The 14,588-nt window shown below is 54.6% G+C and overlaps 8 protein-coding genes across 8 annotated transcripts; 4 read left to right on the forward strand and 4 right to left on the reverse strand.

Moving 5' to 3' along the window:
* Positions 1 to 686: 686 nt before the first annotated feature.
* P153DRAFT_427572 (uncharacterized protein) lies at positions 687 to 1,483 on the forward strand (the record flags this gene model as incomplete). The annotated part of the gene is made up of 5 exons (XM_033672673.1): positions 687 to 962; positions 1,010 to 1,098; positions 1,150 to 1,239; positions 1,303 to 1,387; positions 1,445 to 1,483. 5 exons carry the CDS (start codon positions 687 to 689, stop codon positions 1,481 to 1,483), a joined length of 579 nt encoding a protein of 192 aa, XP_033529384.1.
* Positions 1,484 to 1,709: 226 nt separating this feature from the next.
* On the reverse strand, positions 1,710 to 2,966 carry P153DRAFT_362698 (uncharacterized protein). The gene has a single exon (XM_033667197.1). The coding sequence runs from the start codon at positions 2,915 to 2,917 to the stop codon at positions 1,775 to 1,777; it is 1,143 nt and encodes a 380-aa protein (XP_033529385.1). The 5' UTR covers positions 2,918 to 2,966; the 3' UTR covers positions 1,710 to 1,774.
* A 608-nt stretch (positions 2,967 to 3,574) lies between these two features.
* On the reverse strand, positions 3,575 to 4,818 carry P153DRAFT_380801 (mandelate racemase/muconate lactonizing protein-like protein; the record flags this gene model as incomplete). The annotated part of the gene is made up of 3 exons (XM_033669963.1): positions 3,575 to 4,322; positions 4,367 to 4,588; positions 4,643 to 4,818. The coding sequence occupies 3 exons, from the start codon at positions 4,816 to 4,818 to the stop codon at positions 3,575 to 3,577; spliced, it is 1,146 nt and encodes a 381-aa protein (XP_033529386.1).
* Positions 4,819 to 5,027: 209 nt separating this feature from the next.
* On the forward strand, positions 5,028 to 6,379 carry P153DRAFT_427574 (aldolase). Its single transcript, XM_033672674.1, has 2 exons — positions 5,028 to 5,733; positions 5,797 to 6,379. Exons 1-2 carry the CDS (start codon positions 5,288 to 5,290, stop codon positions 6,338 to 6,340), a joined length of 990 nt encoding a protein of 329 aa, XP_033529387.1. The 5' UTR covers positions 5,028 to 5,287; the 3' UTR covers positions 6,341 to 6,379.
* Positions 6,380 to 6,591: 212 nt separating this feature from the next.
* On the forward strand, positions 6,592 to 7,736 carry P153DRAFT_419542 (alpha/beta-hydrolase; the record flags this gene model as incomplete). The annotated part of the gene is made up of 2 exons (XM_033672193.1): positions 6,592 to 6,879; positions 7,077 to 7,736. Exons 1-2 carry the CDS (start codon positions 6,706 to 6,708, stop codon positions 7,734 to 7,736), a joined length of 834 nt encoding a protein of 277 aa, XP_033529388.1. The 5' UTR covers positions 6,592 to 6,705.
* Positions 7,737 to 8,025: 289 nt separating this feature from the next.
* On the reverse strand, positions 8,026 to 9,393 carry P153DRAFT_380804 (uncharacterized protein; the record flags this gene model as incomplete). The annotated part of the gene is made up of 1 exon (XM_033669964.1): positions 8,026 to 9,393. The coding sequence occupies one exon, from the start codon at positions 9,391 to 9,393 to the stop codon at positions 8,026 to 8,028; it is 1,368 nt and encodes a 455-aa protein (XP_033529389.1).
* A 118-nt stretch (positions 9,394 to 9,511) lies between these two features.
* P153DRAFT_402810 (DNA polymerase epsilon subunit B) lies at positions 9,512 to 11,972 on the forward strand (the record flags this gene model as incomplete). Its single annotated transcript, XM_033671973.1, has 2 exons — positions 9,512 to 10,311; positions 10,364 to 11,972. The coding sequence occupies exons 1-2, from the start codon at positions 9,629 to 9,631 to the stop codon at positions 11,970 to 11,972; spliced, it is 2,292 nt and encodes a 763-aa protein (XP_033529390.1). The 5' UTR covers positions 9,512 to 9,628.
* A 111-nt stretch (positions 11,973 to 12,083) lies between these two features.
* Positions 12,084 to 13,939, reverse strand: P153DRAFT_362702 (hexokinase-like protein). Its single transcript, XM_033667198.1, has 3 exons — positions 13,801 to 13,939; positions 13,561 to 13,709; positions 12,084 to 13,508 (listed from the first exon to the last, which is right to left on the reverse strand). The coding sequence occupies exons 1-3, from the start codon at positions 13,835 to 13,837 to the stop codon at positions 12,192 to 12,194; spliced, it is 1,503 nt and encodes a 500-aa protein (XP_033529391.1). The 5' UTR covers positions 13,838 to 13,939; the 3' UTR covers positions 12,084 to 12,191.
* Between the last annotated feature and the right edge of the window lie 649 nt (positions 13,940 to 14,588).

The following is a 14,588-nucleotide window of genomic DNA, read 5'->3' on the forward strand; positions in this document are numbered from 1 at the left end:
ACACTCGGGCAACACTTGTATACGACTTTATGTGGACTCGAAATCTGAAGATCCCATTGATGTGATTTCGTGTATTCCGGTCTCGCACGGTCTCTATCCATACATGGAGATTTAATATTTCTTGTCATATACTCTACAATCAAGGATATCGCCTCGATTATTCAGGAATCAAATTGCATACACAATGTCCTTTCTCCAATGTAACCATATTGAACCCGGTAAATGACAAAATATCTACCAAGCCCTTGAATGACTGCTACAGCGCGAGAAATGCAACAAAGCTAATGTGCAAATGTTTATCCGCCGTTTCTTAAAGCTAGACTGCGGAGATCTGACTACAGTGAGCTTATATCACATGAAGTTATTGTCCCAGTGTTGTAAAACGACATCTGGTTGACATGACATTTATAGAAATATCCCCGTATGTAAAGGATAGATTTAGTGTCGTTGTGTAAAGGCTCGGTGAGACTCCGCCAGCAAACGACAGTGACCCGCGTTTACCCACCTCCGTATTGTCACCGCCAACTACCTCTATGCAGGTGAGATTCGTGACAAACGTACACTCTGAGTCTTCTTCTTCTTCTACCTCCAAGTCGAGCTTCACCTACCCTGCGCAAGCTGACAAACTTCTACCATTGACTACATCACTCTTCTTGCTCGCTACTCACAACAACGTTGTCTTCAACATGCGAACTGTCTTCTTCTTTCTCACCTTGGCCACGTTGGTGCTGAGCCTCAACCTCACCAAGACTGACGGCACCATGTTGGAGCTCAGCGGCACTCCTGGACTCGTCAATCTCAGCGGTGTGATTCTTCCTGAGCCCGGCATAGATGAGGACAAACAGTCACTCCAATATGCTGCTCGTGAGCCGACGTCCACTACTTCCTTCGACACCGGCGATGTTGCATCTGCAAACGACGACGAGGATTGCTGGGGGCACGACAAGGAATACTGTCGCATGGTGAGTCAGTGAGGTTCGTATCAGCGCTTGAAGTTGACGATAAGTAGTTACATTTCTACGAACACAATCGATTCGGAGGTCGCGTAAGTGTCTACCAAAGCTGCATCCAGAGCATGAATACGTGTCGGGAGACTACGTATGTCCTCCATCCCCCACAGAAATTGATTCAAGGCTAACAATACCGTAGGGGTGATCTATCGTCCATCAAGTTCAAGAACTGCCCGCGCGGTACGCCAAACTTCCGAGATGGTCAGGCGTACTACTGTTTCTTCTACGAGTAAGTCCTTGGGTGGACAGGGGATCTTCTCTATCAGCGTAGCTATCAGACTAATTGTGGTAGCACCAAGAACTGCGACAACTCTAGGGCTGGCTTGTATCTGCCCGGTCGAGGCGAGTTCCCTCATCTTGGGCAGTGGGACTGGAATGTGAGTTTCTTTGGGTTTGTTGATAGTAGTGTGTGTTGGCCTAACGTGTTCGTGTAGGATCGCATCAGGAGCTTCCAGTGCTTCTGGGACTCGTAAGCCAGTGGTCATCCTATGGGTTCATGAGCTGAGAAATAGTTCTTTGGTGAACCATCGGGTTTGCGATGGGGATATGGATGTCTTGGGACTTCATGTGTCGGTATGTCAGGACTTGCCTAATTTCGATTCGGTCGATCGGGAAGGCACAAGGGAGGGTATTCACGACGGGGTATGACACATCATGAAAAGCTGATGTTTTCTGGTAACCTTCTGATTTATTTGTCTTTCCTGTGACACGTAACCCACCACATCCACCCGCGGCAACATACACTTCCTCCGAGTCAATATCAATCACACGTCCTCACACCAAGTCACACTTCGCCCTTGAAAATTCCAGCGCACCTTGAGTCCCTGAGCCTTTGCCGTTTTGCTCACAATCTGCATCTCCGCCTCCCTATTCATGCTCTCACTTCCGGTCACCAGCCCTATCCTCTCCTCCCGAAACGCTGCTTCTATGACCCTCAGACGAGGGTGTCTCTGCGGGGCGCGGAAGAGGAAAGCCTTGAGGAAGCAAATCGCGATCAACTGACAATCTGTAATCCGCAAGCTGTGCAAGTTCGGTGGAAACCTAGGCGATACGAATCCCGCTATTTGCGACAACCCTCCTAGAGCAGAACTCGGGAAGGTGAGATGTCTGACGGACGTCATTCCCCTCAGATCCAAAGACTTGAAGCTCCAGAAATCGATGTCGCTGGCGTTGTGTTCGACGAGACCGAGTTGTCCATAGGGATTTGGAGCTAGTTGGAACTCCTCGATACTCGGAGCGATTTTGTTTAGGGAATAGACCATGTATGGTCGAAGTGAGATGCCGAGCGTCTCGTGGAGTGTGAATCTCGGCTTCGCCAATGCCTTCGCGTACTGATTGGAAACTGTCAAACGCTTGAGTTTAGGCGTAATGGCGAGAAGGACCGAGACGTATGCATAGGAATCGCCGGCCTGGAGGCCAGCTATCCATCGCCAGGAATGATCGACAATACCACGGGACGAGAGCGCATCCCAACACTTGAAAGCTAGTTTGAGTGTCGCGTCGGATGGGTTGAAGATGTCTCCTCCCTGAAATTCCACGTCGTTCCACTCTTTACGGTCCCAATCCCATGCTCGAGTTTGAACTTTCTCCGGGCTAGTGTCGAGGATTTCCAGTTTCGTGACCTTTTGTGCGAGCCTGGGCTGGTCGAGTAGTTGTACGACTAGCTGGTGCGCATGATCAGGCTTCAATGAGGGCGCGCAGTAGAGCTCCTCTTTGAAAACTGCTGAAAGGCGGCGGTTCACGAGCGACAGGTTGCATAGCGATGCCTGTCGTTCTGTTTCATCGCTCCTTTGTGCTACCTGGACGAGGAGTTCATCCGGTAGGCGCAGGAGGTTTGGTACATTCAATGGTGCCGTCGTGGTGATATTTGATTGGACCTGAAGGCTGATGGACTTTGAAGAAGTCATGAAGGGCTTGGAAAGCCAGAAATTACTGTTACTGATTTAGGGCGGGTGCTATGAGGTTAAAAAGCTCTGGAGGTCAGCTCATATGTGGCTCAGCCTTGCGGTACGGTACTGCGCAGAGCTAGACAGCGTCAGGCCACCAGACGCCTGGACTAGAAAACTAGAACGTATACAACACCCACGATACCCGGTGGACTGTCTTAGACCAAGGGCCGACCTTGGAAATAAAGAGGGGATGTCGAAAGCTATACTGCATCTGAGTTAGCTCAACATCTTTCCTATATGCACCAGCCTTGGATGACCAGCAAAAGACGATCAGAATCATACTACGATGTCTAAATGAGAGTATTAGTCAAGCGTAGAATTTACCAACAAAGGAACAACTGCCGTTATCGGAACCCGCTATGGCCATGACCTGTGTAGATATGCCTTCTAGCATGCATAGTGGCCTCGGAGTAAACGTTATCTTGATGGTTGTAGATAGGGGATCGACTTTGGGACTCAATATGTCTAGAGTGTCAAGAAGAGGTAAAAGACTGAAGTTCCAGAGCCAGTACCCACGTTATTCAAACATTGTCGTACTAAGGCCTGGTCACCAGGTGGTACTAGACAGATAGTACACGGGCAAGTTATGGCCAAAAACACCAACCATCAAACATCTCACCACTCCCGAACCTCTCCGCCAGGTCCAATGAACCCAGGGCTAACCCACGCCTTTGCGTCTTTACTCAACCGTCGTACCATCTCTTCATCGACTTCAATCCCCAAACCCGGGCCTTTCATCAGCTCGATATACCCCTCCTTCACGTCCCACACTTCAGGATTCTTCGTATAGCTCGTCAAATCTTGACTTCCGGCATTGTAGTGAATGCCCAAACTCATCTCCTGGATCGCAAAATTCGCAAGCGTACAGTCCACTTGCACACAGGCAGCGAGCGCAATGGGTCCCAATGGACAGTGCGGTGCTAATGCGACGTCGTATGTCTCGGCCATGGAGGCAATACGTTTCATTTCTGAGATGCCGCCTACGTGTGAGATATCTGGTTGCAGGATGTCGACGCAGTTTGCTTCGAGGAAGGGACGGACATCCCAGCGGCTGTGTAGCCTCTCGCCTAAAGCAATGGGACACGAGGTGATTTGCGACAAAGCTTTGATGCCGCCGATGTGCTCTGAGAGGAGCGGCTCTTCAATGAAAAGGGGGTGGTGCGGCTCGAGGGCTTTGGCTAGCTGCTTGGCCATGGGTTTGTGGATGCGACCGTGAAAGTCCATGCCTGCATCCATGCCGAGATCTTTTACAGTTTTCAGTCGCTCGACTGCTGAGTGCAAGATGGAGGGAGAGTCGAGCCAGGCGGCGTCTTCTGTGGCATTCATTTTCACGGCCGTGAAGCCTTGGTCCTTCCTGGCTTGCCTGCAACTATCAGACTATGAAATCTAGGGGTTGAGGGCACCTACGCTTGCACCAACACATCAGCCGGCCGATCTCCGCCTATCCAAGCGTACACTTTCAGCTTATCTCTCACTTTCCCACCGAGCAACTGATAAATCGGTACGCCTAGCTTTCGCGCTTTGAGATCCCAAAGTGCAATATCGATTCCTGCTAGTGCACTCATAAACACTGGTCCGCCTCGGTAGAAGCTAGTTCGCCATGACATTTGCCAGATGTGCTCAATCTCACTGTCTCCCATCAGTAGGGAGGCTGTGGGTTGGCGTTGTCACTGCAATACGTACTCAGCCTCAAACCCAACATATCTCTCTGCCCAGGCATCTAAGCATCCTTCGACTGCTTGAGTGTGGCCTTCCAGTGAAGCTTCACCCCAACCGGAATTGCCGTGCTCGTCTGTGATCTTGACGAAGAGCCATCGTGGTGGTACGCGAAAGTACTCAATACTGGCTATCTTACCCATGATCGAAATTTTTTGTGTGTAGATTGTATACTTTCCAGCTCTCTTTTGAGAGATTGGGCTCTGCAATTGAATTGTGTAAGGAATATCGAGATGGAAATGTATGTCGGCGACTGAAAGTAACAGAGCTGGAGGATGAGACTATTTCCGGGTGGATATAACGGTCTAGTTTGTCAACGATCTGTAGGTCGTTAAATCCTCTCCCTTGCCATTTCTGACATTTTGGTAATCATCTTCGCTCGGAACCATGACCGAGAGAGCGAATCCCAACCCCTCATTCGACCGACATTGGCCGCGGGGTCATCCGCCCTCCACCGCGGGGCATCTAGCTTCGGAGAATGGGAGAACTAGACCCGAACGACAGTAATTGATAAATAGGTAGACCAGGCGCCGTTGTTGCAGTTTTGAACGAAGTCCAGGAGTTGAGAAGTTTAAAAACCCCAAAAGTGAACCACCACAACCAAAAGCCAAGATGACAGTCGCACCTCCCAACGGTGTCTTCGTTCCCGTCCCAACCTTCTTCAAAGCGGCCTCCGAATCGAACTCGCTCCAAGCCGCAGTTGACGTCGAGACTCAGATTGCGCATAGTGTGTTCCTCGCCAAAAATGGCGTCCGTGGTCTTGTTCTGCTGGGCTCAACCGGTGAGGCGATCCACATGTCGCGTCAAGAGCGCTTCGACATGGTGTCCGGCGTGCGCAAGGGGTTGGATGATGCCGGGTTCCCAGACTACCCCATCATGGCTGGGACGCTAGTCAACAGCGTGGACGAGACACTAGAGTGGCTCGAGGACTTCAAGAAGGCTGGCGCGCAGTGGGGGCTGGTGCTTGCGCCGGGGTACTTTGGGGCTGCGGCGTCGCAGGAGGGTATTCGGGAATGGTACAAAGTTGTTGCGGATCGGTCGCCGCTTCCTGTTTTGATGTGAGTGCGAGGAATGGAGGAAGGTGGTGTTTTTGCTGAAAACATACGGCTGACGAAAGATAGATACAACTACCCGGGCGTAACAAACAACGTCATGGTAACGCCTGAAGACTACCGCGTCCTCGCCCAACACCCCAATATCGTGGGCTGCAAGATGTCCCACGCCATTGTGTCCTATCACAACCAAGTATCCCTCGACCCGCAAATAGACCACAGCAAGTTCAAAGTGTACAGCGGTCTCGGCCAGCAATTAGGTCCTATTGTGATCTTCGACGCGGCCGGTGTCATCGACGGACTGGCAGCTATCTACCCGAAGACTGTATGCACGCTGATGAAGCTCGCCGAAAGAGAGGAGTTCGACAAAGCGGCACTGAAGAAGATCAAGGAGCTGCAGTACACAGTCAGCACAGCGGAGAACTTCATTGGCAAGTACGGTATTGTGGGCATCAAGGAGGCTGTGAAGCGTGTCACTGGATTCGGCACAATGGAAGGCGGGAGATTGCCGCTCAAGGGAAAGCTGCCAGAGGGCGAGTGGGAGAAGTGGAGCGAAGTGTGGGAGAGAATACAGAAGACGGAAGACTCATTGACAGAGGCCGACTTCAAGTGATCAGTGAGTTGTAGTAAATGAGTATTCTTCAGTTTTATGAGTAGTATCGATTGACATGAAGGTGTTTGAGTAGGTGCAGTGATACTCGTTACAAGTTCATTTACACACTGATCACAAGGGTGTCGTATTGCACTCTATACCGGCATGTTCATGTACATGTTGGTAGCAAGCCAATGCTCTCGAATCTCGCCTTGCAATCATACCTCAGAGTTGGAGTCATCTTTCTCGCGTAGTACAAAGAAGGCGCGTGCCGTGTAACAGCCTGATCGAAGGAACTGCCGAACTTTTCCCTCACACTGTACCCAGAATCACATTTGAAGGTCCCACATCATCCCTCTCACAACAAACAACCCAACCAAACAAGCATGGCCCCCCTCGACGACACCACACCCGAAACCCGCTTCTCCAGCTTCACCACCCACCGCACAACCTACAAAAACCTCAACACCCACGCCATCGCCGTCGGGATCCTCATCCCCAAGAACCTACCCCCCAGAAAAAAGCACCCCATAATCGTAAAATTCCACGGCGGCGGCCTAGTAAGATAAGTCCCCCTCCCCTGCCCCCTCCCAGCCCACATCAAAAAAAAAAAGAAGACCAACACATCCCGTCCTCCACAGGCGACTGTCTCCACCCGCACTGGCTCTCAGCCTTCTACATCCCATTCATCCACCGCAACGCCGCCATCACCGTTTTGCCAAACCACCGCCTTGTTCCAGAACACACCGGCGCGCAGATCCTGGAAGATCTGGCCGATTTCTGGACATGGTTGCACGACGGCGGCGTGGATGAATTTTTCGCGGCGCAGAATATCTGCATCGAGTTGGACTACGAACACGTCCTTGCGGCCGGGGACTCCGCAGGTGGGTACCTGGCCCTGATGTCCGGGCTCACGCAGCCAAAAGGGAGGGTAAAAGCTATACTGGCGCAGTATCCGATGACGTACTCCCTGCGGCGGGAAGCTACGCCCATGCTGCTTGATAAGCCCTCGCCTCCGCCCGCGGTGGTCGATGAACATATCGCCGCCATCGTCCCGGGTGCGGTTATTTCCTCTGCGGTCCCGCCTGCGCGTATGCACCTCTCCTATGCGCTGTCTGCCTACGGGCGGTATTTAGAGTTCTTCGGCGGGGATAGAGCGTTGTGGCCGCTGTATTTGGTGGAGGAGGGGGGGTATCTCCCGCCGACGTGGATTGTGCATGGGGGTGCGGATCAGGTGGTTAGTGTGGGGGATAGTCGCGCGTTTGTGGAGAAGTGTAGGGTGTGGTTGGAGGGTGGGGAGGTGAGGTTTGAGGTTAGGGAGGGGATGGGGCATGGGTTTGATGGTGGGGTGAGGGAGGAGGGGGAGGAGTGGTTGAGGGAGGGGTTGGGGTGGGTGGAGAGGATGTGGTGTGGTTGAAGGGGGGATGGAGTGGGATGGGGGGTTTTGATTGGATATGGTTGTCGAGTGTGTTCGCATTGGACACGATGGCATATCTGAGGAGGGACGGAGATGAGAGGAGAGGAGATACTCGGGGCACAAAGCATAACCGATTTGATTGTGTCTGCGGCGAGAACAGAATAGGGAAAACACGCTCATGTCGAGGACTATCAATCCAAACCTTCAACGCCAGGTCTTTTTGAGGTATCCAGCAATACAGGTACAAGCTTAATATTGTAAAAGCCCAATCGAACGACGCATGTATAGTTTACAGCGGCTCTTCGGTCTTTGCTCGTTTCCCAGCCGCACTACTATCCTCGACTTCCAGTTTCCTCTTGCTGCTCCCGGCATCTGCCGACGTCGAGGCCGCTGGTGCAAGCGCCTTTGCCTTCTTCTTCGTCTTAACCAACCCCGTGAGATCATTCGCGCCCTTCGTAGCCTCCGCAAGCTTCGCCTTCTGCGTCGCGGCATCCGCACCCAGCAACCCGCCAAGAAGGCCCTGGAAGACCGTCGGATCAAGGCTATCATACTGTTCCTTCGTCGGATCCGACTTCAGATCTGCAACACGAGTCTTCAGATCCTCCAACATGCCCTTCTTGTCCTCGATAACGGCTGTCATTTCCTTCTTGCGCTCTGGCGTGTAGGTGTCGGATGCCAGGGCAGCTTCTTCCTTCTGCAGCCGCGCCTCGAGACTCTGGATGGCGAGCTCAGTGTGCTTGGCGGCTTCTTTGCGGAGATCCCAGTCGATGACGTCTTTCTCGTCGTCTGCTGGCGGTGCTGCGTCTGCTGGAGAGTCGTTTTGGATACCTGTCTGGTCCTCACGGACTTTTGAGACGGAGGCGAATTCTAGGGCGAGGGATAGGGAGTAGTGGCTTTCTGTGACGTTCTCGTGCTCGAATGGACTTAGCTCCTCTTGCAGCGCGAGAGAAGCGCGGGCGTCAGACACAGCATCGTGGAAGCGCTCGTTCTCCAACGAGATTTCGACTAGGAAGCCGTGGCAGTCTGCAATCTTCTCTTTGATGGCGCGGGCTTGTGGAGTGAGCTCGGCTTTGCCTTTGCCCTTGTCTGCGGTGCTTTCTTGCTCTAGCGCATCCAGCTGTCGCGAGTACAGGACGCGGGCGAGTTCAAAGGTCTCATAGGCGTTGCCGAAGTCGTCCTCCTCCTCTTCCTGCTCGCCTTCTTGCTCTTCATCATCCTCGTCCTCGGAGTCGGTCCAGTTCTCGTCGCCAGTGAGCTGGAAGTAGGCCTTTGTGTCGACCGACTCGTCCTTTTGCTCCGTCTTGTCGCCCTTTGCTGCTGTGCTTGACCCCTCGCCGCCTGCTTTTTTCGCCGCCTTTTTTGTCTTGGACTTCTTCTTGTCTTCTTGGGCCACCTTGTTACCCAGTACGTCGCTCTTGGCAACTGCCACCTTGTACAAGGCGCGTCCATAGTAAAAGAGTAGCTCGGCGTTCTCGGGGGCCATCTCGTCGTTGAGAGCGGCCTGGATCTCGACGGCTTTGGAGTAGAGGTCGGCGGCGTCAGCAAATTTCTTGAGCGAATACTGCAGCGATGCGGCTTGGGTGAGCTCCTCGAGCTTCTCCTTCGTCTTGGGCAGCTCGTCCACCTCGGCGAGGGTCGCAAGAGGGAAGTCGGCCATTGTGAGGTATTTCAGTGGATAGTAGGGTTCGCCGATTGATGCTGTGTATGCGATTGTTGTGATAAGTTGTTCAAGGGGTGTTCGATTTATTGAGTGTGGTGTTGTGAAGTTGGCGGGCCGTTGAGTGGAAAAGTAGCTCAGACACGCTAAGGCGCGACTCGACGCGACGCGACGTGAATTTCAATTAGACGTGCGGACTACTTCCAGCTCAACCCCGGCTATACACACCTCTATAATGGCAACAACAAAACGGCCAGAGAAGCCCTTTGCGGTGCCGGCAAACCCAATCCCCTCATCGTCGCCCGCTTTCGGCACGCCCGTCCATCCCATCAATCCCCGCCGAACAGCCCCAATACGCGCCCCTCCCGCACTGAGGCCTGCTCCTAAATCAACCGTTCTCCCTGTGCTACTCCCACCGGCGACCCTCCGTCCACTCGCTTTCCGCACGTTCACCAAGAAACACAACCTTACCCTCACATCGTCTGCGCTCAACGCACTAGCGAGCTTCATTGGGAAGCACTGCGGCTCGGGATGGCGGGAGGAGGGTCTGGCGGAGAAGGTGCTCGAAGAGGTAGCCAAGAGCTGGAAGAAGAGCGGGGGTCAGGTGATTGTCGAGGGTGAGAGCGAGACGCTGAAGAGCATACTGAAGACGTTGGAGGGTTCCATGGCTGGAGGGAGGATAGCACAGGGCTCGACCATGGGCAGGCAGAGCAGCTTCAACTTTGGGCCAGAGCAACATGGCCAGCCATCTCGACCGCCGCTGGACGCCTTGTCGAGCTTTGGCATGTCGAGTCTGGAAGTGGAAGACAAAGAGGAAGAGGAAGACCTGCTGAAGGACCCTCGCGAGTGGCTGAAGGTCATCGGCGCATTTGAACAGCCAAAGCTGCTCTACAACGTCACCCAGAAGCACTATGAGAAGTGAGTAGTTGCACGTGCTCACTACAGCATCGACTTCGCTAAACAGACCTAGATCGTCCTCGAAACCCTCTCTCTTCCCCAGCCCCGCCCACAAGACTGAACTCTTCCGCCAACGCTACCACATCGTCCACCAGCGCGTCCTTCGCAACGAAACCTTCCAAATACCCACCTTCTCGGCCACTCGCTCCGCAACACTGAGTCGCACGGGCTCCGTCGCCATCTCGCAAACCAACACAATCACCCCTATTGCCAACCTGCTAGGCCGGAATGGAAGCACACATCTGCTACTGGGCATGCTCACTGTCTCGGCAACCGGCGCCCTCTCCCTCTCCGACCTGACAGGCACAATAGCACTAGACATCCAGCATGCACGCCCCATACCAGAGAACGGCGCCTACTTCGCCCCCGGCATGATCGTGCTAGTAGAAGGCAGCTACGAAGAGGACTACGCCGCCGGCGCATCCTCATCTCTCGGGGGCCAAGGAGGCATAGGCGGAACCATCGGCGGCAAATTCCTCGCCTTCTCCGTCGGCCACCCCCCCTGCGAGCGCCGCACAACCACGCTCGGCGGCGCCGAAGAAATCGATAAAAACAGCCTCGCCGGCCCAGCATTCGGCTGGACAGACTTCCTGGGCGTCGGCTCCCACCGCGCAACAGGCACGCGCATGTCCCGCATCGCCGCAAAGCTCCTCGACGCCGACACCCCCCACAACGTAGTCATAGCATCAGACCTCCACCTCGACATCCCCTCCACCCTCGCCGCCCTCCGCACCCTCCTCCGCACCTACTCCCCCGCTACCCCAACAGCCCCGCCCCCCGCCTACCCCCTCGCCATCATCCTAATCGGGAACTTCAGCTCCAAAGCTAGCCTCGCCGGCGTCCCCCGCGCAGGCAGCATAGAATACAAAGAGCACTTCGACGCCCTGGCCTCCGTGTTATCAGACTTCCCACAACTCATCGCTCACACAACACTCATCTTCGTCCCCGGCGACAACGACGCCTGGCCCAGCGCTTTCTCCGCCGGCGCTGCTACCCCGCTGCCCCGCAAACCTGTCCCAGCGCTGTTTACAAACCGCATTCGCCGCGCTGTCGCTGAGGCGAATCGCGAGGTTTGGGGCCCTGGGAAGGCCCGTGGGAAAGAGGGGGATGTGCTGTGGACTAGTAATCCCGCGCGGCTGAGCTGGTTCGGCGTGAAGGGTGAACTGGCTATTCTGCGCGACGACGTGACGGCGCGGTTACAGCGGACTAGCATCCGGTTTAATAAGCCCACCGACGACGATGCAGGTGGTGGGGAGGAAATGGACATCGATCCCGACATTTCTACACCACCTACGCAAGCCCACCAGCTGCCAACGGATACCCAGACTGCTCGCGCATTAACCCGCACTCTGCTCTCGCAGGCGCATCTCTCGCCCTTTCCGCTCGCGGCGCGCCCGCTGCATTGGGATTATGCGCATGCGCTTACGCTGTATCCGCTGCCTACTGCGCTTGTTGTTGCGGATGCGGGCGCGCCGGCGTTTGTGGTGAAGTACTGTGGGTGTACGGTTATGAATCCGGGGAGTTTGGATGAGAGTGGGGAGGGGGGGAGGCGGGAGGGGAGGGCACGGTGGGTGGAGTATGATGTTAGGGGGGGGGGGGGGGGGGTGAGGGTTGAGGGTTGAGGGGTGGGGATGGGATGTTTATACAGCGGGGGGGTTAGAGGGTGTTTGGCGTTTACATATAGGTGTGGTATTACCGTTGGATAAGATGACGGCGGAATGGATTGTTGGATACGCTTTACATTCGACAAAAGGTGACTGACTGACTGACTGTATGGACATGACTCTATGACATGGAAAATCCCCTCACTTTCTAAATCCCACCATCGTACGTCCGTCTACTCACTCCTTCAAGCCCTTCTTAGGCACCATCTTCAGCAGCGCCTCGGTATCCTGAATACCCGCCAGCTGACCCTGCTGCACACGCTTAACCGTCAGCGCCGCAATCAGCGCCGCGCCCACACCGGAGCCATCCTCGGCAGGAAGCACCTCAACGGGGTCGCCCTTGCCGCGTCCGAACTTGGGCTCCCAGTCGAGGATCTCCTTGAGTGCCTGCGCCTGGCGGATCTTGAAGTGCGGGTACTTCGAGAAGACGGAGCCGTCGGCGCCGACATGAACCTGGGCCCACTTCTTGTGCATGCAGATACCGGCGATACCACAAGCGGTGAGGCGGGCGGCGCGGGTGCCGATGAGTTCTGCGAGGCGGCGCAGGAGCTCGAGTTCGGGCTTGTTGCAGGTGATGCCTAGGGTTTTCTCCATGAGCTCGCCCGTCTCGTTGAGGTTCTCGAAGGGGTCTTCTTCGATGGCGGAGAGGAAGCCGGCGTCGAGCGAGTAGGGCTTCTCGAGCTTGCTGATGTCTTGGCCCTCGAAGATGTGGCATGCGTCGCCCTTGTGCAGGTCGACGAGGACGAGGCGGAAGACTTCGCCGAGGTACAGGCCGGCGACCATCTTCTCGAATGTCTGCTGGCCTGGGCGAGGGGACTCCTTGTCGATGATGATGTCGTAGGGTGTGCGCGGGAGGACCTTGTGCCCGTTGTCGAAGGCGCCCCATTCACAGTTGACGGCCATGGGCAGTTTAGGGTCGAGCTTCATGTGTGCGAGCTTGGGAATCTCGCCGCATTCTTCCATGTACGCGGCGTTGCAGCCTGTGCCGAATATGCAGCCGATCTGGATCTTCGTGTTGGTGTACGCGGAGGCGATCATGGTGCCGGTTGTGTCGTTGACCAGAGCTACGAGCTTGATGGGCACGTTGCGCTCGGCCAGCGCTTTCTGGAAGGGTGGCACCACGTCTTTGCCTTCGACACCATCGATGTCGAAGCCCTTTGTCCATCGCTGGAGGACACCGTGGTCGATGTAGTCTTGCGTTGCTGGGTATGAGAAAGTGAACCCAAGAGGAAGGTCGTCAAGCTCCTCGTCGGGGTGGTGGTACTCGATGAATTGCTGCAGGCAGTCGGCGACGTAACCCCAGAGCTCGTCTGCAGTGCCCGTCTTCAGCTCCTCGGGCATGCGGTATTTAGATTGTATAATGTCAAACTCGCCATCCTCTTCCGTTAGGGTAACTTCACACACTCGGAGGTTGGTGCCTCCCATGTCGAGGGCAAGATAGGTGCCCTGCTCCTTGCCGTCGGGGAAGGCCATGCACCAGGTCGCATTCATAGGCTAGTATTGTCAGTCAGCATGGCTGTTCGACGACGTACCCAACACGACTCACGATATCGCCTCCTTCCGTGGTGAGCCCCTGCTCGAGCTCATTCTTGAAGTGCTCCGAGATTTCCTTGAGCTTAGCTGTAGGAACGACGAACAGCTCCTCCAGTTTCTCAATCTGGTCCTTGAGATCCGTGGGCATATCCGCCATGGAGCCTGTCGCAGACGTTATCTCTCCTGTGCTTATCACTCCCATGTTGCGCTGCTTTAATAGCGACAGTATTCGGGTAGGAGAGTGCGATCGTACCCTTTCGGGACGGCGTCCTTCTTGCGCCTGTGACCATGATGGCGATTGTGGTTCGTACGAGGGTGGGTCTGTGGGAGACTGAACTGGAGACAGGTGTGGTGGTGTGAGCAGCGCTCGATAGGCGCGTGGTCCGGAGATGCGTGGAACCAGTAAGCCAAGAACTTGATAAGATCGTTAGTTCGACTATACGAATTTGGAGCCGTGATGAGATCTGGAACGGGATAAGGCGCAAAAGATGCAGCAATCATGCGGACGCGAAGGTTTTTGCAGCGGAGGATTCGAACTGCGCTCTCCAGATACTCAAACATTGCTTTCGGATTGGGATTCGGAGCTTACCAAGGCTATCCAAGAATGCTCGCTCTGTCTGCTACGAGTGTGACTTTGCAGGGTAGAAGCAGATCAATTGGGTAGGTAACACGAGGCTCAATTGATGCTGGTAGAAGATCGCAGCTATTTATCCGAATTGAACAAAGAGAAGAAAGATGGTTCGATGGAGGGGCTGACAAAAGAGCTGGCATGTGCCCCGCATCTCCGAGGCTGAATGACGCACCGTTAGCGCACGCGGCAGCATGGCGTGTATGCAGCTCGGCTAAATTACCCTAAACTCGCCGTTGAACGTGATGCTTCACGTGTCTACCCTTCACCTCACCTCTTCATGACCGCCATGTCTATGATCGGAGGGAAACATTCTCCTGCAGTACTACAATGTTTGATGGTGGGTGTTGACAGCAAGCACACTCGCCATCTCTACGCAGGTCACCAAGGCTCGTCCAAGTTGGACTTCTAGG

Source organism: Dothidotthia symphoricarpi (assembly GCF_010015815.1).
Source record: "Dothidotthia symphoricarpi CBS 119687 unplaced genomic scaffold P153scaffold_1, whole genome shotgun sequence".
Lineage (NCBI taxonomy): Eukaryota > Fungi > Ascomycota > Dothideomycetes > Pleosporales > Dothidotthiaceae > Dothidotthia > Dothidotthia symphoricarpi.

Excerpts from the sequence above, each read along its gene's own strand:
- P153DRAFT_427574 (XM_033672674.1), top strand. The coding sequence starts at position 5,288 with ATGACAGTCGCACCTCCCAACGGTGTCTTCGTTCCCGTCCCAACCTTC. Across the intron at positions 5,734-5,796 it reads TCGCCGCTTCCTGTTTTGAT|ATACAACTACCCGGGCGTAA; the intron begins GTGAGTGCGAGG and ends GACGAAAGATAG.
- P153DRAFT_362698 (XM_033667197.1), bottom strand. The coding sequence starts at position 2,917 with ATGACTTCTTCAAAGTCCATCAGCCTTCAGGTCCAATCAAATATCACC.
- P153DRAFT_362702 (XM_033667198.1), bottom strand. The coding sequence starts at position 13,837 with ATGGTCACAGGCGCAAGAAGGACGCCGTCCCGAAAGG. Across the intron at positions 13,710-13,800 it reads AAGGACGCCGTCCCGAAAGG|GCTCCATGGCGGATATGCCC; the intron begins GTACGATCGCAC and ends CGTCTGCGACAG. Across the intron at positions 13,509-13,560 it reads CCACGGAAGGAGGCGATATC|CCTATGAATGCGACCTGGTG; the intron begins GTGAGTCGTGTT and ends TGACAATACTAG.